Raw genomic sequence first — 23119 nt, 5'->3', positions numbered from 1 at the left:
TACGTTCTCCAGCTTCACCCATTTTCCTGCAGATCACATCCTTTCGCTCTTCCTTACGATGGTGTAGGTCGGGCTGTGCGTGCTTGACGGGTTTTCTGTGTGGTGTGGCTGTGGATGGACGCCCGGCCGCTCTGTGGCTTGGCTGCCCTGAGCAGTGCTGCTGTGAACCGGCTGTAGCTGCTGCCTCAGCTCCTCGGGAAGACCTCGGAGGAGCGGGTGGGCACAGGCGGTTCTGTGCCCGGTCTCTAGAGAAGCTCCGTGCTGGAGTGCAGTCACCTGCACCAGGTGTGTCCCTGTGACCCCCGTCCTCTCAGCAGCCCTTGTTGCTGTCTGCCTTCTTGACGACTGCCAGCCTGGAGGATCGAGGTGAAACCTCAGCGGGTTTTGGTCGCCTCCCCGACAAGGTTTGGCGAACCTTTGGTGATTCCTGCTGGGCAGAAGCGGTGGCCAGGGCAGCGTTTTGAAGACAGCTGGTGTGTGCAGTGAGTTAGTCTGGAAATTGACTTTATAGCACATGTAGGCAGGCTTAAAATGGCCTGTGTCTTGTGACTGCCCCTTAGGTCCACCTCGGACCTTCAGCCTCAGCACCGAGTCAGAGCTGGGCGGAGGCGGAGGTGCAGGGTGCTTCGGGGTTAGTGGGCGAGGGGGAGGGATGGATGCCGAGGTGGTTCTGTGAAGGGCTCTGGGTACGAGTGCGGTTGGGGAGGGTTAGAGGTGCGGCCCTCTGACTCCAGGACAGCTTGGGGGTCTTTCTGACCCCTGCTCCGTGTTTTTGGATCCCTTTCCCACTCTGGGAAGCCAGCCATGTGTCCTGCTATAAGGTTGTGCAGGTTGTGCCCTTTGCCCTGACCCACCTCCTACCTGCAGCGTCTGCACTCTGCTGGGGGCTGCCCTGGACAGGTGGCAGCTGTGCACCATCCCGACTCGGCTGTGGCTCTCAACACCCTTGCCCTCTGCTTCCCACCGGATTTGACCAGGAGCCTGGGAGGCAGGGGGAGTGTGCAGCTGGGGCCAGCAGGACCCTACCGGAGCTCTCTCGTCAGCTGCCTGTGGCACGGGCAGGTGCCCCCGCCTGAGGACCGAGGACTGCTGTCGCTAGCCTACGACCACCAGTCTCGGCCGTGCAGGACAGCCTCTCTGGATCGCCCCAGCCCTGTGCTGCTTAGGTTTCCGTCTCCTCAGGGTCAAGGCTGACGCTGGAGTTGCGGTTAAGAACAAACCTCCTGGAGTGTCACATAAATGCTCGCGATATCTTCTTTTGGTGTCACCGCAAGCCATTCCACGTTGGTGTGTTCTCACCACATCCACTGCCAGAGGGGGCGGGGCTGGAGTCGAGGGTCGCACTTGTTCAGGGCATTTATTGGCTTAAGGCACACAGCGTCTTGAGCTGAGCCGCCCGCACCCGCAGTGGGGTGTGCGGTCAGGACACTGCTCATCGCGGGCTCACGCTGGCCACAGGTGCTTCCGTGTGCCCTTTCCCCCAAGTGTCTTCCCTGGCAGGCACGGCCCGGAGTGCTCCCTTCCCCTCGAGGGTGTGGGCCCTCCTGGGTGTGCTGGGCCTGGCCCCGTCCTTTGCTGTGGTGGCCACTCTGCTACGTACATGCCATTGTGATGGCGACTTCTGAGTGCTGCGGTGCCGGTCCCACGAGTGCAGCCTTCCCACGACTCTGGCCTTGGCACCTGAGGTGTGCTTGGCTGCATTCAGTCCCAGCGTGTGCCATCGGCTGATGGGACTGTTAATGATGCCACCTTCACACTTCAGAAAGGTCCCCCTACGCATGGTGAGCCACGTGGTCCCTGTCCTTGGGAGTCAAGCGGACCTGTGCTTCTGTGGCCACTGGCCTGTTCTGCGGGCTTGAGGCTTGGTGCCTCGGGGCTCGTTGTCTCCTCGTCGTAAACAGTGTCACGTGCTGCGCTGGCTTCAGGAAGCAGAGAAGCAAGGCGGGGACCAGGCGGCTCTTGGGCTTGGGGTGGAGGGTGCTGGGCACAGCCTGCACGAGGGCAGCCAGGAGCCTGTGCCGTGGCCTGCCGGGCCAGCAGGAATGAATGGGCCATGCTGAACCCCCTCAGAATGTGCCCTGCGAAGGCAACAGTGCGGTACTGACCGTGGAACCAGATTGGAAAGCAGGGGGGCCACGAGGGACGGAGGGGCTGGCTGCCAGCAGAGGCTCTGTGCACAGGGCGCGTCCCGCCCAGGAGGTGGCTGGGTTTCCAGGCCACAAGGCCCTGATGACCCTTTCCCACCTCAGGGGCCCTCGGCTCTGCCTTACAAGTGAAGACAGCAAGCATTTGACCCCGTCTGCTGCTGAGCCGCACCAGCGCTCGCCTGGGCGCCAAGACAGCCTCCCAGACCGCCAGCTTCTGCCCCGGCTGTCTGCAGTCTGCTCTGACCAGCAGCCAGGTGGTCTTGCTACAGAGGAAGTCAGGTCTTGTGCTTCGTCCAGAGCCCTGGCATGGCCACCACCTCACCCACAATAGACACCAGAGTCCTCAAAATAGCCCCAGGCCCCCGCAGCCCCCACAGCCCCCACAGCCCCTGCAGCCGCCTCACCTCTCGCCCTGGGGGCCGCTGCACCCCTGCAGTTCCCAGCTGCACCGCCTCCCAGCGGCTCTCAGAAGAGGCCCGGCCCCTCCCCAGGTCTCCAGCCTTCGCCTCCTTGCTAGAGTCCCACCTTCCCCTTCTCCACAGGGCCTGGGGCTGGGCGAGCTCCAGGGCAGTGGTGGGGTGCTGGAGCAGAGGGCAGGGTCGCGGGTTTGACAGACACCATCCAAACGGGCGCAAGTTAAGAGCAAGTGCACGTGTGGAACAGAAGGGACAGTCCCTACAGCTCGGTGAAGAGTCGCTCAGCAGGAGGGCAGAGGGCAAGACGGCCTTCCACGGGAGGGAACGGAGGGAACGGCCTACGCACACGCAGCCAGGTGCAGTGGTGTCAGGGACCGCCGGAGCTGCAGCCGCCCACATGGGGATGGGCTCTGCCTCCAGATCTGCCCCAGGAGGCAGAAGTCAGAACACACAGGTGACCCACCCCATCCACATAAGGGTCACCAGCTGGAGTTGGCCACCACCAGGAGGTAGGGACGTCTAGTGGGAGTCGCTGGACCTCAGTGTGGAGATGCTGCAGATAGGGGATTCACTGGGATACATCGTGATGGACAGCACAGAGGACAAAGCACTCCGCCATCTCCAGTTACCTCTGCAAGACTCGCAGTTTTTAAACACAGGGGTATGTGTTACTATTTAACTATTGTCAGGCAAAAAGGGTGGGGGCGGGGGACGAAGCCACTGCCCACTGCCGCACACTAGTGCCTGCGGCCACCTTGGAGGACACCTGGATGGTGCTCTGCTGTTGGGCCACACCTGCGTGCTTCAACAGTTTTTTCCTTGAAAAAGTTCTGCAGGGACCTGTTAGGCCTTTGGAGAGGGGAGGAGATTGGGAGTCCTGCCCAAAGCATGGTGCAGGCCATCCCTGTAGCACCGTGGGGGCTGGTGTCCACACCTGAGGACTCCAGCCCATAGACACTCCCCGGGTTAGACGGGTCGGGCCTTGCCAGGCAGGGTGCCGAGAAGCACTCAGTGAACGCCACCTTAGGACCACCAAGGAAGTTCCAGGCGCCCCCCCCACTTCCTGCCAGGACACCCAGGAGGCTGTGGAGGAATCCAGGGAGGGCAGAACATGTGCACATGGCGTTGAGATGGGCAGGGAAATTGGCAACCAAGTCTGCCCGTGGGGACTGGTTAGATACCAGCTGCCCGCCGTGATCAAGGAGCAATGCAAAAATATCTGTTACAACTAAAATAGGTGGTGGTAAGCAGCCCGTGGAGCACGTGAGGCTGTGAGAGGCGGGGTGCACACACAGAGCCTGGAAGACAAGAACCCGGGAGATGCTGGCCGTGGGCAGCACGGCGGGGGTAGGGTTAATGTGTGTTACTTTTCTTACTGTTTTCTGATTTTCAACCATGAACGTGTTTTGTGAACTAGATAAAACTACACAGAATAAAACCACTTTGAAGCAACACATTTGAAATTAGAAAGGGGATGCCACCCAAAATGTTTTTCACATTTGTGTGGTTAGCATCAGATCCCAGTGGCTGCTGAGCTCCTGGGGATCCCTGCGGTAGAGAAAGGCACGTGGCTTCGTTTGTAGTCAGCCCTGGGCAGCATGTGACCCAGGCAGGCCACCTCGGCCCTTATCCTCAGTTACAAAGACTTGCTCCTAGGAAGTCATCTAATTCCATCTGCCTGTGGGTATTCCTAATTTAACCTGACCTCTCAGGGGGCAGGGAACATTTGTACACTCGGGGATTGGCACCCAGAGTGTCTAAGAAACCAAACTCAATAGCAGAAAGACTAAAACCAACAAGCAATCTGAACAGGACACCTAAGGACGTGTGCATCTGAAGGGTGTGGCCTGGATGCCACATCCTGTGGCACCCTGGGGGAGGACCCCACAGCCAGCGCAGCCCTGAGCACACGGCAGGACGGGGCTTCAAGGCACAGCGCAGGGCAGGAGCACCACAGCAGTGTGGTGCTGGCCCGGAAACGGCCCGTAGACGGGAACCTAGGGGAGCCGAAAGTCACGTCTTCAGCTGGTGTTCAGTCAGGGCACACACGGGCTGGAAAAGGTACAGGGTGCTGGGGACCCTGGCCGTCCACACTCAAGAATGAAAGGGGGGCTGGGGATGTGGCTCAAGCGGTAGCGCGCTCGTCTGGCATGCGTGCGGCCCGGGTTCGATCCTCAGTACCACATACAAACAAAGATGTTTGTCCACCGAAAACTAAAAAATAAATATTAAAATTCTCTTTAAAATAAAAAAAAGAATGAAAGGTGACCCCCCCACACCACGTAAAAACATCTCAAAATGGATGAAGACCTAAGCGGACCTAGGAGAACACGGGACACTCTGGACACTGGTTAACACCGGGTTTCTGGGAGGAGACCCCGGAAGCATAGGGAACAGGCGGAAATAGACACTCAGGCCTATGTCAGCTGAGACTTGGTGCACAGCCCGGGAAACAGCAGGGAGCTCTGCAGAGCCCAGGGCCGGGCTCAACAGCAGAAAACCCACCCCATCAGAAGTGAGCAAAGATGGCCAAGTACATTGAAAAGGGAGACGCAGATCAAACCTGCCGTGCCCTGCCTCTCCCCGGTCAGAATGGCTGCTGTGCTGTGGAGGAGCAGCGCAGGGCTGTTGCTGGAACGTAAAGCAGAACAGTGCTCATGGAAGACAACACGGAGCTTCCTCAGATTCTACAGACAGACCTGCCCTGTGAGCCTGCCGTCCCGCTGGGGTGGGACATTGGAGGAGCAAACCAGCATACTGAGGAGAGGCCGGGACTGCCATGTTTACTGCAGCAGTGTCCATAACAGCCGAGAGACGTGATGGACCAAGGTGGCCCTGACAACAAAGGGTGAAGAAAACGTTACATGTTTCAATGGAATATTATTTAGCCATAAAAAGAACAAAGTCCTGTCATTTTTGCAACTTACAGGAAATTGGAGGACAAGGTGAAGAAGCAAGGCACAGAAAGAGAAATGCTATGTGTTCTTCCTCATACACAGAAGCTAAGGAGTTGGCTTCGTAGAAGTCCAGGAGTGGTCACCAGTGGCTGGGAAGGGGCCATGTGTGGCGGGAGACTGCATGACAGGTAGAGAACACAGGAGGAGCGAGCCCTGGCCTGCGGCAGCGCGGAGGACGAGGACAGCTTTGCAGCAGTCTGTTGTGTTTCGCATGAAGCACTGTGGTCGGGGGGTCCCAGCAGTGGGAGGAACCCAGTCACCCCGGGATCATTGCCACTGTATGCGTGGGTGGGATCCTCACGCTCCACCCCATAAATGTGTGCAATCGCCGTGTATCAGTTAGGATTAATAAAGGCTTTAGGATGGACGTGGCCCACGGGGTTCTGGCTCCGAAACCTGCCTCCTTCCCTGCAGCTCATGACCTCATAACAGGGTGCTGGTGCCACCTTAGTGACCACCTCGGGAAACGTGCTGTCTTCTGGTGGCCAGGGGACCAGCAGTGTAAGTGATTCTGTCCCCAGTACCTGGAGAGCCTGGAGGGAGGCAGTGGCGAGCCCCGCCTGGCTTTCAGGCAGGAAGTGCTGCGGCTGAGCCAGGCCAGGGGATGGTTCAGCAGGGCGGCCGGAAGGTGCTCCCGCTTCACTCAGGAGCTGGGTGGTGGCTGTGAGGCTCCTGGGCGGCGGCAGGCCAATTGGCCCTGCACCGGCCACTCCTCAGTCACTCAGGAAGCAGCTCCCACCCGTCCCGGGGCGGACAGCCCCCGTGTTTCTGGCGCCACCCAGCCAGAGCCGCAGGAAGCTTTGCTCTGAGTGAGCTCCACTTCCTGGAAGGCGAGGGCAGGCCTGAGAAGATGGTCCTTAACACCCCGCAGCAGGACGGTGAGTCCCAGCCCAGGAGGGGAGGGCCAGTGTGTGGGCCGAGTTCCGGGGACACTTTGACCACCTGTGGTCCTGTGGGGTGGACCTGGGGACTCACCCAGGCGGGGTTGTACCTTCTCTTTTGGGGAGACACTACGGAGTGATGACGCCGAGGTGCTCCCGATTCTGTGGAGAAACACGGAGCAAGTAGGGCACAGGGCCCCACCCGGTGTGACTCAGCTGTCCCTGAGTCACCCGGTGGCTGGTATTCCCTGGTGGCACGCCGCCTCCTGCCAGGCCTGCTGTCCTGTGCCTGCTCACCTGAGGGTCAGAAGCCCTGGCAGCTGCACACATGCAGTGTCCCTTGGCTGAGAAGTGACGCTATGGACTAGACTGAGCAGGGCGCCGGGGTGGCGCACCCCCCTCATTGTGCAACAGGAGCCGGGGACAGGAGTGCTGCTCCCTCTTGCAGTGGGTGCAGGCAAAGCCCCGTGTCTGTAGAGCACCCGTCCACTCCACACCCACACGTGCATGGAGGCTGTGAGTGAGGATGCTCCCAGGAGACACCATGGCAGCCAGGCAAATGCAAAGGAGAGGGAAGGGGTGGGCCTTCCCCTGGCTGGACCCCAGACCCAGGGGTGAGGTGAGTGAGTGTCAGCAGTGTGCCTGGGCCAGACCCTCTGCCCTGTGGCCCGTCTGGTTGGCTGAGTGGGGGTTTCGAAAGAGTTCTTTGGAGGAGTCGGATCCCGTCCTACTATAGAATCTCAAACCCACAGTCCCTGTTGAACATGCTGCTTTCCGTCTCCACCCTGCCTGGCACCTGGCTCGATAGTTCTCGGGCCAGCACCGTGTGCTGCACGTAGGACAAGCCCGTGTCGTTACTTGGATGCTATTCTCTAATTGCCACAATTTTTTTTTTTAACCTTTTTAATGATGCCCCGGTGACTTGCTGCTGAGCCCCCCTGGCTGCAATGAACCCAGCTCCTCAGGGTGGCTCCACGGCCTTTCACAAGCCGATGCCCATGGGCCCTGAGCCCTGGGGTCTGACCTGTGGTGCACCCACATTCTCAGTCTCCCTATAGGCTTAGGACCCACACTCCCTCTGCCTCCCTGTTTGGGGAATCTGCTGGTCTTTCAAGTCCTAGCTCAGAGGCTGGCCCCTCCAGTGTCCTGGTGTGTCGGTGCCATGGCCACTGTGCCCAGGTTACTGCTTCCTTGGTCTTGCACACCTCTGCCCACTGGCTGGGCAGGGGCTGGCACCGTTTCAGCCCCAGCTGAGACACAGGCAGCGGCTCTGGCAGATGCTTAGCCAGGTGGCTGAAGTTAGTCTATAGATCTCAGCAGAGGACTGTAGGGCCAGGGGCCAGGGGGCCAGGGCTCTGACTGAGCAGCTGGCCTTGGGGTTGCTTGTGCCAGTGGAGCGTCACACCTCAGCTCTTAGCAAATACGGAGGCTTCAGAGTTGAGCTTTGCCGTCAAGGTTGAAAGCGGCCATGGAACAACATTTGAAACCATGGGTACCGCGTGGGTGTAGAGAAGCGTTATTTATGGGAAAACACGCCAAACAGGAGGGAGTACAATGTCTCTTCACCAGGACGTTGGTCTCGGGCCGTGTCTAAAACGCCCTCCTGGTGTCATCGTAACCTGTCACTGTGTTCTTGGAGACCATGCAGCCTGGTTTTGGACAAGCTGCTCAGGCGGGTCTCAGCAGGAAGACCCAGGGTGGCTGTAGTTAACACCCTGCCCGTGTCACTCACTGCCTTCTTGTCAATCATGTCTATATTCTGCAGAATCAAAAGTGGCTGCGTCTTTGTTTTTAAGTGGGAGCATGTTGGGTGTTTTTAAGCACATCAGATGGGAAACCTGTTGCCGTCTGTGGTCACAGCGTTGAAGGGCGGCTCTGGTTTGAATTTTGAAGGCTCTCCCGTTGAGTACGCTGGAGATGGACACACAGTGTCCTGCAGCGGCCAGGGCAGCCTCTCCTTGAGAACAAGTTGGTTGTGTGGGAAGTGAAGCCTGCTCAGCACAGAGCTGTGCTGGAAGGCGCAGTGGGTCAGGAGAGTCCTCCCTGCTTGCTCCAGCCTTGGCCTGCTGCTGTGTGGCTGTGGCTTGGCAGGTCAGCAGGACTGCCCAGGACTTGGAAGGCTCAGCCCTGTGAGTGCCTCCAGCTATAGCTACACCTCTCTTGAACACCATCCTGGGCCCAGGACAGCTCTCATAAGGGACCGTCATTTTCTTGGAGGTGAGGGCAGAAGCCATGTCCTCTGGGGACCTCCAGGCCCTCCTTGAGCCAACGCAGTGCTGGTCAGGGCTGATACTTCACCAGAGAGCACACAGCCCATCAAAGTGGGAGGAACCCAGCAGGATCATGAAGATTGCTGGGGAGCCCAGGCAGGTCAGAGGGACCCAGGGGCTTTGTGCTTGTGGAGCCTGGGCCCTGTCGGTTAGGTACCTCTTGCCCAGAGAGGGCCTGTGAACTGACCTTGTGGATAGACCTAAGGTGGAGACTGGGCCTTGCTCCACGCCTTCGTCCTCAGGAATCCCTGAAGAAATCAAGAGGTTGCACCTTTGCCTGGCACACCCTGTTCCAGCTGAGCTTGAGCCCCAGGCAGACCAGGGAAAGGGTGGGAGCTGTGTCAGGTGGGGATGGTGGCGATGCTGTGAGCCTGAGTCGGGCAGGAAGCACCTCTGCACCACTCGGAGCCTCCTGTTGGGTCCAGCCCCTCTCCAGCCCTGCATGCTGCGAGCCCTCCAGGAGTCCCGCTGTCTCATGTCAGCCCCAGCTCAGCAGCAAGGTGCAGCAGCCCTGTATCAGGTTCCGGGTGCCAGCCCGGCTCCAGCTTGCCTTCCAGCCTCTTACCAGGGCCCTCACCTCTGCTGCCCTTCCTCCTGCACTCTGAGGCTGGACGCGAGGCCAGCTTCGTGTGCAGCTGCCTTGGACTGTTGGGGGCCATGCTCCTCTCTGCCCTGTCCCAGTGCACCTTGTGGCACACTGATGGGTCTTCGTTTTACAGGGCCCCTTACCCCTCTCAGGGAGCTCCTGGAGGCTGGAGGCCTGTCCTGTCCACCATGTGTCCTCCTTAGTGACTAACAGGTTTATGTGCAGTCAACTTTTTCTAACAAGATCACTGAATCCTAAGTCTGAGAATGTCCTTCTTAAGACTGCACCTCCTCTCTGTGAGTGGACTGCCCACTCACTCTGCTCCTGGGACTGTGGGCGTGCCTGCAGCCTTTGTTCTGGCCTGTCTTCAGCGCAGGCCTGCAGCAGGCCTTGTGCTCGCAGCCGCCCTCCAACCTGTCCACTTGCTGGGCAGGCCTTGCCGCCAGCTGCCTCTGGTCTGGACTCAGGCGCAGGCCTTTGCCCAGGTGGTGCACTGCAAGCCCAGGGGTGGGTCCATGCTCTGCTCGGTGGACGCTGGCCCTGGGAAGGCAGAGCTGTGTCAAGCCTGCACGTCGCACCAAGTCTCGCGAGGGAAGCGACAGGGCAGGATTCACCTGCTGGGGTCTTCAGTCCCTAGTGTAAGTATTTGTATAAAAACCAGGGATATTAAGTCAAAGAAAGCTGACATGACCCTTGGGACTGCAAAGTGAGACACCTCTGAGAAGTAGGAGCTTTATCTCACCTATGCGAGAGCCTGGGGTCAGGGGGTGTGGGACCAGATGGTGATGATACAGACAGATTCAGAGAAGACCGTGTGGACTGAGAGGCCCCCAAGGGATGGCCCACCCTCCGTGGCTGAGCCGGGAGCACCTGGGTGTTCCCTGTGGAGGCAGCCCTGGCCAAGCCTCTCCCAAGAGAGCTAGACCTCTGCATACCCGAGGCTGGCGCTTCCAGAGGCAGGAGGGAGGGAGACGGGAGGCAGTGGGTGCCCGGGAGGGACGCCCAGCCTGCAGTCTGTGGAAGCCTGTGTCCTCTGGCAGCTTGAGGCGGACCTGTCATACGTGGCTCCAGAGCTTGTTTCTCGTGAAGCCGGTGGCTCTTACTAGCCGAGTTCCCCCACTCTGACACAGGCGACGGTTCCTGCTGTGGCTGCCTCCTGACACTGCCTGGGGTTGGTGGGCACGCACTGCTGGATCAGACCCAGGGCTTGCTGCACGCTGGGCAAGGGCTGGCCCTGAGCACACCCCAGGACTGACACTGGCTGGAATTCAGGCCAGAGTATCTGGGTCAGGTGTAGGGGACACTGCCATGGTGAAGAGGACATCTGTCCACATTCCCCAGATGGCTGATCCCCAGAGAGAAGACCATGGAGGGGGGAGGGGCGTTGGGGCTCAGGATCCCCTGGTGGTTCTTAGTAGGGCACATCTGGCAATGTCTGGAGATGTTCTTGGTAGTGGGGGGTGTGAAGGGGGGGAGGTGGAGGGGCTGGAGCTCCTATCACAGATCGCTCCACCCAAGCGCACGCAGTGCCTAGGGCACTATTGAGGATCCCTGGGCCAGCTCAGTGGTTTCCTTCGTGTTTTCTCTTGTTGTTTGATGGTCCTTGTAAAAGGCACTGACTTCTCCCCCGCACTCAGAGCCTGGCCCTTCCTCGAGGTCTGTGGCATCTCCAGCCCACTCAGCACGGGGCCTGGGCCTGGGGATTGGAGGCTTGGGGAGGAGGGCCCCAAGTCTGCTTGTCTGAGAATGCCCTTGGAGACTCTTACGCCCCTGGAGTCTGCAAGCTGCTGCTGGAGACACGTTTCTTGTCAATAGCCATATCATATTGCCATCCGGTGGGCTCTCACCAGGGCGCCCTAGCCCCGGACCCCAGCGCCCCAGCGGGCAGTCAGGGTGGGGCAAGCCTTCTTAGTGAGGCGGCCTCCCGAGTGGATGGACCCGCCTCTAGAGCCCCTCCAGGAGCTTCTGGGTCGGCTGGGTGCCTGCCGGCCTGGTGAAAGGCTGGGGCTGTCCCCAGGGAGCGGAACTCCGCAGATCCAGCCTCCTGCGGGGGAGGGTGTGCTGAGAGAGGGTCAGCTTCCTCCGTGCGGGGCGCAGCCCTCAGGTTTCGCCTCTGCGGGAAGCGAGCGCAGCCGCGGAGCGGAGCTGGCGCTGGCGCTGGCGACGCCTCCCCTCCCGCAGGAGGCCGGGATGGGGCGGGGGCGGGGCCACGCGGTTGCATTCATGGAAATGAGCCTGCCGGAGCCGCCGGGTGCGCGCCGCGCGCCGAGTGTCAGCAGAGGCTGCAGCCTTCCCGGCCTCCGCAGCCTCCTCGCCAGGCTCAGCTTGCTCCACCTGCCCCTGGGCGGTGGGCTTCTGTCTGCCTCGGAGCCTCTCCCTGCCCTCTCTGCTGGCACGCACACGCTGTCCTTGCTTCAGCGCTCCTGCACCCAGGGCTGGGGGAGCGCCGGGGAGCCGGGGCCTGTGGGATCCCTGCACAGAGCCACCATGGCCTCTGACGCCGAGAGCTGCCACCGGCCAAGGCTTTGATGTCGCTGCCCACGGCTGGCCAGGATACTGGGGCTGCAGGAGAGGGGACTCGCTGAGGGTAAGAGGCCGGGAGGATGGTGCCAGGAGCCGGGTCTGCAGCTCCCCCATTATGCTCTGCTGCCGGCCTCTCCCACCCAGCTGCCGGCAGCAGGAGCCGCGGGTGCGGCTGATTCTCTGCATGCCCGCCCTTGGGTTCCCATCCTCTGCGCTCTCCCAGGGCTTTTCTCTGGCACCTTTGGGTAGGTGTCCACACATTCAGTGTAGTTTCTTCTTGACCTGAGACTTGGGAACAGGCCAATAACGAATTCCTGGGATCCAGCTTTGGTGAGGTCAGGAACAGAATGGCAGAAAGCAGGGGGACAAATTCAAGGCGAGTCTCCCCCTAGGCCCGCCCACCCACAGCTGCTGGGGCTCAGGCTGACTTGCTCAGGGCCTTGGAGCCTTCCCTGGGCGTGGGCAGCCCTTCCAGCGGTACACATGGGAAGGAGTCGGAGTTGGGCATCTGCTTTGATCACGGGTCCTTTCCATGGGGAGTCAGGGAGAATGTTTAAGGGTACAGAAAAATTCAGGGTTGTATTAAGGGCCAACATAAAGTGGACTTTAGGGATGGGGTGAAGTAAGAGAACTGACTTCTTATTTTTTTAAGATATTTAAAGTTTTTTTTTTTTTTTTTTTTTTTTTAGTTGTAGGTGGACCACATGCCTTTATTTTTATTTATTCTTTTGTGGTGCTGAGGATCGAACCCAGGGCCTCACATGCACTAGTGCTCCACCACTGAGCCACAGCGCCAGCCCAAGAGAACTGACCTCTTAAAACCCCCACACCTCTTGGACACAGAAGTGGTGTGGTGGCCCAACTGTGCAGTGTGACAGTGACCCAGCTGGCAGGCACAGAGCTTCAGTGCCCGGCCCTCCACCTGGTGGAGCAGGGCTCCAGGGCTGGGGCAGGAAGGGCCCCCCCAAGCCTGTCCAACTCTGCGTCCAGTGCCTCCTTCTCAGAGGGGCCACGGTACATTGCAGATGTGTCCTATGTTGTCCCACCAAGGTTTTAGGAAAGAACAAAGTCCTGGCATGTTTGTGTTTAGCTCTTAGCTGTATTGAGAGCAGATGTTAACTTTGTTTTTATTAACCACATTTTTAGAATAAAATTTTATGACTTGTTTCTGTTACTACCTTGGAATTTGACTTCGTTTCCCTTTGGTTAGCTGGTTAAGCCAACACGCAGGCCCAGTCTCGAGTTCTAGAGCTGTTCAGATGGAGTGTGGGTCTCCTTCCTACGGGACCCGATAAGACACCTTCCTTCCCTTAGTCAGTTGGTGGGGCTCCTTCACACATTTCCTCTAATTAAGAAGGGCTGGGATGGTGAGGAAGCTGTGCTGGACAGGGTCATGGTTCCCAAGGTCACAGAGAAGTCCACGGAGGCTGGAGCCCTTGTGTCACGGGGACTCCTGCCCTTGATGTGGGCCCCCCTGAGCCCTGAGGCCTGGCTGACCAGGTGGTCCTCAGAGAAGACATCTCCAAGGCTGCAAAAAAAACTGCCGTCTTCCTCAAAAATGCACAGTGTGGCAGGAAAGCCTTGACAGCTGACTTCCAGGCGGGGGCCTGGGTGGGCTTGCTGGGCACTGAATCAGGATGGCCTGAAGTGGCACTGGCAGGCGGCTGGCAGGCGCCTCTCTGCAGCCTGTGCTGAGCAGCACCATGCCTGCTAGTTTAACTCTTCCTGGGAACATGCTTCACAGGGTCCCAGGCTGTGTTGGGGGTGAGCATCTTACTTTCAAATGCCCTTCGCAGTCAGATGGTAGTTTCCTGGAAAAGGGGCCAGAGTGAGGAGAGTTGGGAGCTGAAGACTGTTGCTGTCACACCCTCATGTGTTTCTAGAGGACGCACCATTCTTAGCCATTCCTGCGGGCGACTGCCTCCAGGGCTGCCTTGCTGAGCTACGCCGGAGCTCTGGCCATCCCACGAGGCTCTAGAATGTGCCTGCCCAGGAACCTCAGTCAGTGACATGGGCAGTATTTGTCCTCCCCGAGTGTGTCTGCCGGCACCTGCCATCTAGTAGGTGTGGAACCTCCCTCCTGAGGTGGAGGGTCTGATGGTGGAGTTGGGAGGGTCCCAAGGCTCTGCAGAGGAGGAGGGCAGTGTAAGAGTGCAGCGTGACTCGGGTCTCGGGGTCCCAGACTTCACCATGCCCCTGTCCACGTCCACTTCCCTAATCTCTGACCTGACCATCTGTCCTGAGGGCCTGTGGGTGTAAGGTGGGAAGCCCCAGTTGCCGCAGCTTGGATCCTCGTCTTTGTGGCCTGTACCTGCGAGACACTCTGCCTCTTGCTGTCTCAGAGACCGTGCCCACAACCACCGCCAGAGTTTTGTGAATGGCAAGACCAATTTCTCAGCGAGAGCACTCTCCCAAGCCCACCAGCTCGCCACCAGTGGACACCTTCTGCTCAGAGCTGCACATGACCTGTGCCTCGCTCGCAGTTTCTGACCTCCCAGAGCTCATGCTCCTGGGGATGTAGGTGCCCCCCACACCTCCTGGAAGTGGCCGACCCTGCTGTGTGCCTGGAGGCACCAGTGGTGAATGTGGGCTGGGTTGGGGACCTGGGACCCCCAGGTGACCCCACGTCCGAGCCAGGCCAGTCTCACAGGTTGGGTGAGGCGCCTGAGCCATGGCTGTCATCCTGAAATTGTCTGTCTGTAGGTGTTTCCTGGGGCTGTCGCTCTATAGGAAGGGACAGGTGTGCTGTGCAGCTGAGAAGCAGAGGAGCAAGGCACTTGGTCTCAGTATGCCCCAGGAGAGACGTGGTTCTGGCCAGGCAACTCGTGTGCCCACTGTTGTCTCCCACGAGCCCCTTCCCCGGCCCCGGCCCCGGCCCCGCACAGCAGTGCCCATGGTGGAGAGCAGCAGCTCCATCTTCCAGGGCGTGGAACTCAGGCCCAGAGAGGTGAGGAGTTGCCCAGTGTTGGGACCTGGCCAGAGCCTGGGTTTGTCAGCCTTTTTCAGAAGACGCGTCACTGGATTTCCCTGGGAGACAGTGTGGCTTAGGCCCTGAGGTGCGTGTGCCTGCACCCTCTCCTTGAGGCCTCACTGGCAGGGTCCTTCAGGAGGACGGTCGGTCAGTGCCCAGTGCTGTAACTGGAGCCCCTGCCTTTGGAGTCCTGGGCCCTGGGGTGGTGCCTGGTGGGGGGCAGTCTCCCAGAGCCCTTGCCCTCAGTGGGGCCAGTTCTGGGGACTGGAGCTCAGGCAGGGCTGCTGGGCAGGGGTGCTGGGCAGGGCTCCCCGGGTTCCCTGGGTGTGTGCCCCCGTGTGCTGTGTTCAGGGAACGCCAGGCCCCTCCCCGGGCAGCCACTCTGCCTGGGTCACCTTTAGCCTCACTGGCCTCGCCTCTTGGTTGTGCAGGTTGGACAGGGACCTTCTTAGCGCAGAGAGGCAGAGGCTAGGAAGGGATCGGCTGATAATCACAGTGGAAAAGCCAGGCCGCTGGTACGTTTTAAAGCCCAGCTGTGGGACCTGGGGGTGGGAGGCCTCAGGCCCGACGGGTGCCAGGGCCCTCCGCTTCAACAGCAGCTGCCGAGCAGAGCCTGTTGTCACCAGAGCTGTGTCTACATGGGACTTCAGAGTGCCTCACTGGTCTGCTGCCATGGTGGCGGAGCAGGGATTGCAGGGCTTCTGCCTTGCGCTGGGTTACCCACCCCTGGCTGGGAGGGAGGGCGCTGTCCCTTTAAGACAGCCCTCCTTTGTATGCTGGCTGGATCTGCAGAGCCATATTTAAATAAATAAATAGGTGAAAGCCTCCCTTGTGTGCTCTGCTATTCACAAGGCACAATGGCCCTGGTGTTTCCTCACTTTAATCCCCTCCTGCACTGAGCCCTGGAGAGGCAGGTGGGGGCCTGCTGCTCAGCCTGACCCTGCCACCTACCTGCAGGTGAGCCTCTGCAGGTATCCCTGGCCCCTGAGGCAGGCGCAGGTGGGCGTGGCACAGCTCCCTCCCAGGTCTGCCCCACTGTGCTGGTGGCTCCCAGTGGCCCTTGGGGGAGGCAGAGCTGTGTGTGTCCCTGCCATCTGGCCTGCCCCAGCCACGCGCACTCGCACTCGTGTGCAGTTTAACCCTAGTGGCCAAGTCCCCGCCAAGCCTCCTGGCCAGAGCCGACAAGGTCACTGCTGCCGGCCAGCCTCCGTCCGCATCAGGTGCAGCCCTACCTCCAGCGCCAGCAGCAGCAGTGTCCACTGCCCTGTGCGGCAGCATGATCTGGGAAGCTCGGTGTGGTGCTGCCCGGAGAAGTTCGTGCCCAGGCAACTCCTGCCCAAGTGTGAGAGGTCCCTGTCTCAGAGCGACTTCCATCAGAGAAAGGAGATCCAGCGGCCTTCTTAAAAGTCCTCAGCTGATCTCTTGGACCAAAGGGGGAGGAGCACTGTGAGCCAAGGTCACCAAGTGAGGGTGGAGGGAGGAGTGGCTTCTAGGCCCTGTGGCCAGGGCGGGAGGCTTCTCTGTCCAGCTTCCAGTTGGCCCCAGCCTCTTCTGTCTGGCGCTGTCTTTTCCAGTAACCAGAGAGCAGGGTCTCTGACTGCGGGACGCACGCGTGTTTGCACTGAGGAGCCAAAGGCCACCTTTCTCCTTCCTGGACCTCCCCAGGGCAGTCCTCTTAATGACCTTTCCTGGTTTCAGATCTTCTGGGGTCTTCATTAATGTGTTGAAGTCACAGACTGCCTCCCCGCTTCCTCCTGTGAGGGGCGGGGGACACGCACGTCTTCTGGCTTCCATTTTTGATGGTTTGTCTAGACTCTGGTTCCTCTGTCACCTTTCAAACTCCCCTAAATGAACGCCCAGCCCCAGCCTGGATCTGCTGTAAGAGGGCAGCCTCCGCCCTCCCCTCCCCTGCCCTGCCCTCCCTCCCTCCCTCCCTCCCTCCTCCCCCCTCTCCTCCCCCTTCCAGGTTCCCACCCGTCCTTCACGGGGTGGTGTCCACACGGGGTGCGTGTCTGGGGCAGTGCCCTGCTGCCCTCCATCTCCTCTGGGCTTCTGTTCCCCTCTTCCCAAGCCCTCCCTGTCTTCTTGGGAGGAGACCATGGGGCCTGCTCCCCTCCGCTGCGCTGCGCGGTGGGCTGCTCGAGGAGGCCTCAGCGTCCCTGAGTCAGCCCGGTCCCTGTCCCTGTCCCTCGTCCCCCCAGAGTCACCTCCTGGGAAAGGGTGCAGGAGAGGCTCAGGTGGTTTCCACGGGAACCCAAAGGCCCCTCCCTGTCCTCCTGCCCGTCAGCCTCTGTGGGTGGCCACTTTCTCCTCCAGCTTCAAGCCTCTGGCCGCTGGCCCTCTTCACTCCTTGAACTGCTGGTTTGTCATGAGCGTTTGTGTCTCTGTGGCAGCTGACATTTTTTACTTGCGGATGAGTAGATTTGTTTCTTGTATTTTTCAGTTCTCTTCTTTTTGCTCTTTGTTCTACAAGAACATCTCAACTTCACCTTTCACTCCTTAATTGACTGTTGATTTGGGGGTAACCTGAGGGCGAGGGTGTGTTGGTTAGAGTGTGTTTCCCACAGTGTTCTTCTGAAGGTCCTGTTGCTCCCAGCCGTCCCCTTGCAGCTGGGTGGGTGTCTGTTCCCAACCTGCTCCTCGCCTGCGCCCTAGGCGGCCCCTGGGACGCGCAGTCTGGGGTGGGCAGGAGCCCCCATACCAGGGCCAGAGTCCGAGGGCTGTGGGGTACAGCTCCTGCTGGGGGCTTGCTCTGCAGGGCCGTGCGGTTCTGCTTCGGGATAAAGGGTGCTCCAGTCCTTGGGTGTGGCAGGCCATGGCCTGCAGGGTGCCTGCGCCCATGCGTCCTGCGCCCTGGAGGAAGGCATGGGCACCCTTCCTTTGCTCTCTGGGCTCTGGAAATGTGTCGGCCTCCCTTCTGCTGCCGGCCTTCTCCGCTGGGACAGTGGTCATTGGCAGAGTCCTCTTTTTGTTCCCTTACTGTTTCGAAGCAGATCATGGGCAGGTAGGGGACAGGAAGCTCAGTCTGACGTGTCATGCAGGTGCTGACTGTGGCTTTCTAGAAAGCTCTGTGTGGCGTGCTCACCCAGAGTGCCTGGAGTCTGAGGAGAAGGCCGCCAGAGGGGCCAGTCCAGGGCCAGCAGCTGCCTCTAAGGTGCACAGTTGGACCTCAGTAGGAATTTTCGTTTTGCGTGCTGTTTCCACCTGCCTTGTTAGGAAGACCTTGCCTCTGCTCGAATGAAGACTCACGATGATCTGATTAAGCCAGTGCTGTGGCTTCAAAATCAAGTCTCAGTTTTCAGTACCCCTGGAATCGCTGTTTAGAAAAGTGAGCTGTTGCTTCAAGAGCTCAACAAACAGACCATGTTAGAACAAGCGTTTATCTTCTAGAACATCGGGAAACCTGTTTCTCTAAGGACCTTCTAGTCCTTGTGGACGGGAGAGCTTTCCCGGAGCCCAGCTCACAGTGTGAGCCAAAGGCGGCAGCGGAGCTGCTCCCCCAAGGCTGGCCTCCACTGCGGGCAGCCCCCCCTGGCCAGCCTTCTGTGCGGCAGCCGTGGGGCAGCCCTCTTCTGGAGGCAGCCTGGGTTGGGGTTGGGAGCTGGAGGCCTCACGGAGCCCCACCCAGCCTCTGGAGTGGGACGCGTGCAAACCACAAGATGGGCACAGCGCCTGCTTCATGCCCCCCACCCCCGACGGTGAGAACAAGGTTGGTTGCTGCACCTCACAATGCAGAAGGAGTACAGTGCTCAGCAAGGCGGGGCCAAGTGTGCGCGGGCGGCTCAGGCCAGGCCCCGTGGGCTATGGGGTATGTCAGGGCCACCTGTTCTGTTTCACTTTGTCCCCAAACAGCCCTGTCCACTTTGTCTTGACCAAGTGTGGGCCACAGTGACCTGATGTGGCCTGTGGTGGTGGGAGTGGTTTTTGTACCCACCTGCCTAGTTCAGGTGCTTGGCCTCCCCACAGAGCCTGGCTCCCACGGCACACCGAAGGGTCGCCTGGAGGTCGTCTGTCCAACTCTTTGCACAGAGGAGGAGATTTGATCCTCGGTGGCTGGCAGGGTGTTCCTGGTGAGAACTATGATCTGGAATTGAGAGACCTTGCTCTGAGGCCGGGGCGCATGTGGACATTCAAGCCACCCTGGAGGGCACGGAGCAGACGAGATGGCCACCCCTCGGTCCTGGAGCAGAGCTCTGCCCAGTGTGGGGTCTCTCTCTCTGCAGTCATGGTCTCCTCACCCCCCCCCCCCCGCCAGCATGAAGCCTCCACATGGCTTCTCAGCTTGCCTCTGCTCCCCACCCAGGGCCCACGCCACCTCTCTGCCACAGCTATCTCTACCAGGTGGTGCAGTGCCAGCCCTGGGCACAAGGGACTGAGGAATGGGGTGGCCTGCAGCCTCTGGTTGTAGGGGTGGCCAGGCAGCCAGCCTGATGCCACCCTCAGCTCCTCCCTCCGGCCCCTGCCAGCTGTCTTCTCCCAGCTCTCCTGGGTGACTGCGGCCGCCCTTTGTTGGCACACCTGCCGAGAGCTGGAGCCCCAGTGGCTTCGTGCAGTCAGTTGTTTCTGAAAATGGCCTCTGGTCTTTCTTTTGCTCTGTTGCAGGGTCCTTCTGTGTTTCTGGGGAGGTGGAAACTTGCTCAGTAACATTTCCCTCCTCTTTGCAGTTCCCAGCGACCTGACCGCAGAGGAGCGTCAAGAACTGGAGAACATCCGGCGGAGGAAGCAGGAGCTGTTGGCCGACATTCAGGTAGGAGGGCTGCCAGGAGGCTGACTGTGGGCAAACGGAGACACGCTCCATTTGTGCACAAGTGTGTCCTTCGCAGAGTGTCACCTGGAGCTCTGGACAGAGCGGAGGACTGGTGACCCCTCTGCAGGCTCTCAGCAAGCTTAGGTGTGCAAAGGTCTGCTCACTGCTGACCCTCGGAGCGGGAGTGGCCCCGGGCGGTTCCTCTGTGCTGTCACCTCGTGGCTGCCTGGAGTGGCCTCGGGCTTGCTGGCTCTGGGTGCAGGGCCCAGCCTGGCCACACGCCAGATCACTTTTGGTTCCTTGAACTTGAGCTTCTTGTCGTGGACTCCCAGGCCTCAGAAGGGCTGAGGGAGCTGGTGTTTATGGAGCATTTAGTGTGATCAGGTCCCTAGAGACTCTTACTCGGGGACAGTAGTCTTAGTGTGTTTCCTGGCTCCTTTTCAAAACTGTCCCAGTTTTGTAGGAAGGAAGGCCTTAGAACCTGAGAGCTAGATGACCTCGCCCGGGGGCAGCAAGTGTTCCCTTCTGAATTTCCTGGACATCGTGAGGGGTGGGAAGAGGACAGGCCTGAAGCCCGGCCACAGTGTGAGAGCAGTCGCCGTCCTGCTCCGCTGGTTGGGGGCTTCCTCACTGGGCCTGATTCTGTAATTCCTGGTTCACTGGTGAAGGCGGGGAGGTGGAATGGCGCTCCCAGCCCTCCGTCCTGAGAGCCACTGAAGGGGACGGTGGTGGGAAGAGGGTGGATTTGGTCAAGGTAGAACTGGTTGAATGTCCCCTTTGCCAGCCATGGGGTGGGTCAGTGCCACCAGGCCTTGGGAATGAGAGTGCGCCCAGGACCTCTGTCACCCTGCTTGGTGAGCTGTAGATCTGTCCTAAGAATGTGCATCAGGTGGCCTCCTCCCGGTGGTGGGTGCTCCCCCGGGACACCTGAGCTCTGAGGCAGGAGCTGCATCTCCCTGCTGTACGTGCCTGGGGGGCGTGGCAGGCCTGGGGTAGCCGGCTTCCGGCCCTGCTCGTGGGGACTGCTGCAACCTGCTGTTCTGTGTTGTCTCGGGCCAAGGCAGCAGGTACGAGGCTTGGGAAGTATCCCTGGTCTGCCGCATCCCTCCTGGTAACTCTGGCCATCTCTTCACAGAGGCTGAAGGAGGAGATAGCAGAAGTTGCTAATGAGATTGAAAACCTGGGATCCACAGAGGAGAGGTGAGTCTGCCCTGCTCTGGGCGCCACGTTGCTCGGCTTCTCACGCACCCACCCGCCCTCTGGGAGGAGACAGTCCTTGCCCCGCACGGGCCCACGTAGGCCCGCACCTCTGCCGGCCAGTCTTCCCTGCGGGAGCTTTGCACAAGCTTGAGCCGTGCCGAGGCTTTCCCATTGTTGACGTGGCTTCCCCTCTTGTCCGCTACTTGTATTTGGAGTCTCGCTCTTTCTTTGTACAAAGGAAGCTTAACAAATGCCACCAAGAGTTTCGAGGGCCCTGAGCAAGGCTTTGAGCCTGTCTGCAGCTCCCTCCAGCCGAGGGGAGAGAGCACAGAAGTTGGTCAGGGTGTCTGACCAGGGCTGGCGCTCCGTCTTGCTCTGAGCGACATGATGCTGGTGGTGTGGTCCTGAGTGGGCTCCCGGCTGCCTTCTGATTCCTAATGTGGCCGTGGGCTGTCTCCAGGTCCCTGCACGTCTGTGCTGTTCGGAGCCCGAGTCTGCCTGTCGGGCTTCCTCCGCCCTTTGCTCCCTGTTTTAGCCTGGTGTGGGCGGGGCCCCGGGAAGGGCAGCCAGCTCGTCACTTCCAGGCTCTGGATCCTCATTTTGGTGTTTTGGATTACAGCTTTCTTACTTTCCATTTGAAAAATTATAGCTTAAAAGAAATGGATAGGGGCTGGGGCTGGGGCTGAGTGGTAGAGCTCTCACCTAGCATGTGTGAGGCCCTGGGTTCCATCTTCATCACCACGTAAAAATAAATAAATAAAGTAAAGGTATTGCGTCCAACTACAACTAAAAAATAATACAAAAAAAAAAAGAAATGGATAAATTAGAGTTTATCAAAGTTTGAAACTGCTGCTCTTACAAAAGATAACTACGAAAGTATGAATAGGAAAGTCACAGTGGACGGGTATTTGTAGCGTGCCCATCCAAGCAGACGGAAGAGAACACGCACACTTCAGTAGTGAAGATGCCCAAGGCACAGGTGAGCACAGGTGGGAATGCCCTACACGAGAAGCTGTGTGTGTAGCAGCCATGGAGCTCAGCCCTTGATAGGAGCCGTCAGGGGAGGCTGCCGTGGCAGCCCCTTCACCCCCTCCTGGACGGCTGGGACTGAGACTGCTGCACTTGGCCTGGCGAGCACCAGCCAGAGAAGAGGACGCCCTCCTAGGAAGTGGTGCACACCCTTGCTGAGGCCCAGCAGCTCAACTCCTGGACGGTTACTCAAAAGAAATGGAGACGTGTCCACTAAAAGAAGTGTCGGGGACGTTGATTCCAGTCTGCTCAGGAATGCGGAGGAGCCAGCTGCTGTGTGCCGCTGTGAGGTGGAGCCCGCGTGCAGACCACTGGCTCGCGAGGTTCCAGGACAGACCAGGCTCAGCTGCGATAGTAGAGAGCGCAGGGCACGTAGAGGGCCAGTGGAGCAGGCTCCGGCTGGAGTGGTGGCCTCCAGCTGCACACGCGTGTCCAGACGCCTGAGCCGGGCGCTCAGGCATGTGGAGTGTGCCTGAGTTTACAGAGGAAACCATGGCTTTTTCCCGATTCTAAAAGAGAGGAGTGTTTCTCGCAGGCATTGGTAAGCACAGAAGAGCGCGGAGGGAGCAAACTTCCCCTCGTGCTGGTCCAGGATCCCCTGACCTCAGTGTGTTTTGGCATCTGCACAGGCATATTCAGAACACGGGCACCATCTGCTTGGTGAGTGCCTGCAGGTGGTCATGGTGCACCCAGGAAATGACTCCAGGACCCGAGTGGCTGGGCGCCTGCGACAGTCAGCTTGCCAGGTCCTGGGGACTGCAGCTCTCCACAGCTGCACCGCAGTCGAGCCGGGAGCCACGATGGGGTGACACGTTTTTCACTCTGGAACTTGAAATGGTTTTCTGGTGTCGGAAGTCCTAGGGGGAGCTGTCCTGCAGGTCCTGCTCATCTGTACAAAGAGGGTCTGGTGCTCCTGTCGAGGTTCTAAGCAAAAGCCTGATGCCGGCACTGTGTAGAAATGATCTAAATGTTCTTCATCAGAGAGAAACGACCTGCCCGTGTGCTGTAGGGTCCTAACATTCTGAAGTGCAGGGGTCGACCCATGTCTCAGGTGATGCAGAAGCAGCAGGAGCTGTTTTGTTTGGGATCCCACTGTGGGGGGACACTGGTATGGAGATTGGGGAGGGCCTCTTAGACACGGGGCGGCAGAGGACCTGTGCGGGAGCTGCGGTCTCGGTGCTGGGCGGGGGGCATGAGCTGACGTCATGGAGAGCTGCTGAGCCTCGAGTCTCTGTGAGTGTCCAGATAGCCATGGGCAGCGGCCAGTACCGCACAGGCCTGGGGGGGCGTGGTCTCTTCAACTAGGGACCAAACAGGCGCAGGACCCTGAGGGTCACCATGGTTGCGTGTTTGGCTCAGTGGGGCCTCTGTTACAGGAAATCACAAAACAGG

The 23119-nt window shown here is 59.5% G+C and overlaps 1 protein-coding gene and 1 long non-coding RNA gene across 4 annotated transcripts in view; both read left to right on the top strand.

The window, feature by feature from the left end:
- The window catches only part of Cyth1 (cytohesin 1), a 69996-nt gene that overhangs the window by 25562 nt on the left and 21315 nt on the right, over positions 1 to 23119 (top strand). The window contains exons 1-3 of one of the 3 annotated variants that reach the window (XM_046446656.2): positions 6234 to 6398; positions 19416 to 19498; positions 20634 to 20698. In XM_046446656.2, the coding sequence (XP_046302612.1) occupies positions 6371 to 6398; positions 19416 to 19498; positions 20634 to 20698 (176 nt within the window). In that variant the 5' untranslated portion in view covers positions 6234 to 6370. Of the gene's footprint in view, positions 1 to 6233; positions 6399 to 11597; positions 11845 to 19415; positions 19499 to 20633; positions 20699 to 23119 lie in introns of those variants that run through there. The other 2 variants (XM_058579974.1, XM_058579973.1) reach the window with 2 other exon arrangements.
- On the top strand, positions 20705 to 22779 carry LOC131424251 (uncharacterized). The gene is made up of 2 exons (XR_009226965.1): positions 20705 to 22268; positions 22357 to 22779. It is a non-coding gene; the product is annotated as an uncharacterized LOC131424251 (long non-coding RNA).

Source organism: Marmota monax, unplaced genomic scaffold, assembly GCF_021218885.2.
Source record: "Marmota monax isolate L192 unplaced genomic scaffold, Marmota_monax_Labrador192_F-V1.1 WCK01_AAM20220418_F8-fsc00353, whole genome shotgun sequence".
NCBI lineage: Eukaryota > Metazoa > Chordata > Mammalia > Rodentia > Sciuridae > Marmota > Marmota monax.
This window is presented reverse-complemented; position numbering and strand designations above follow the sequence as displayed.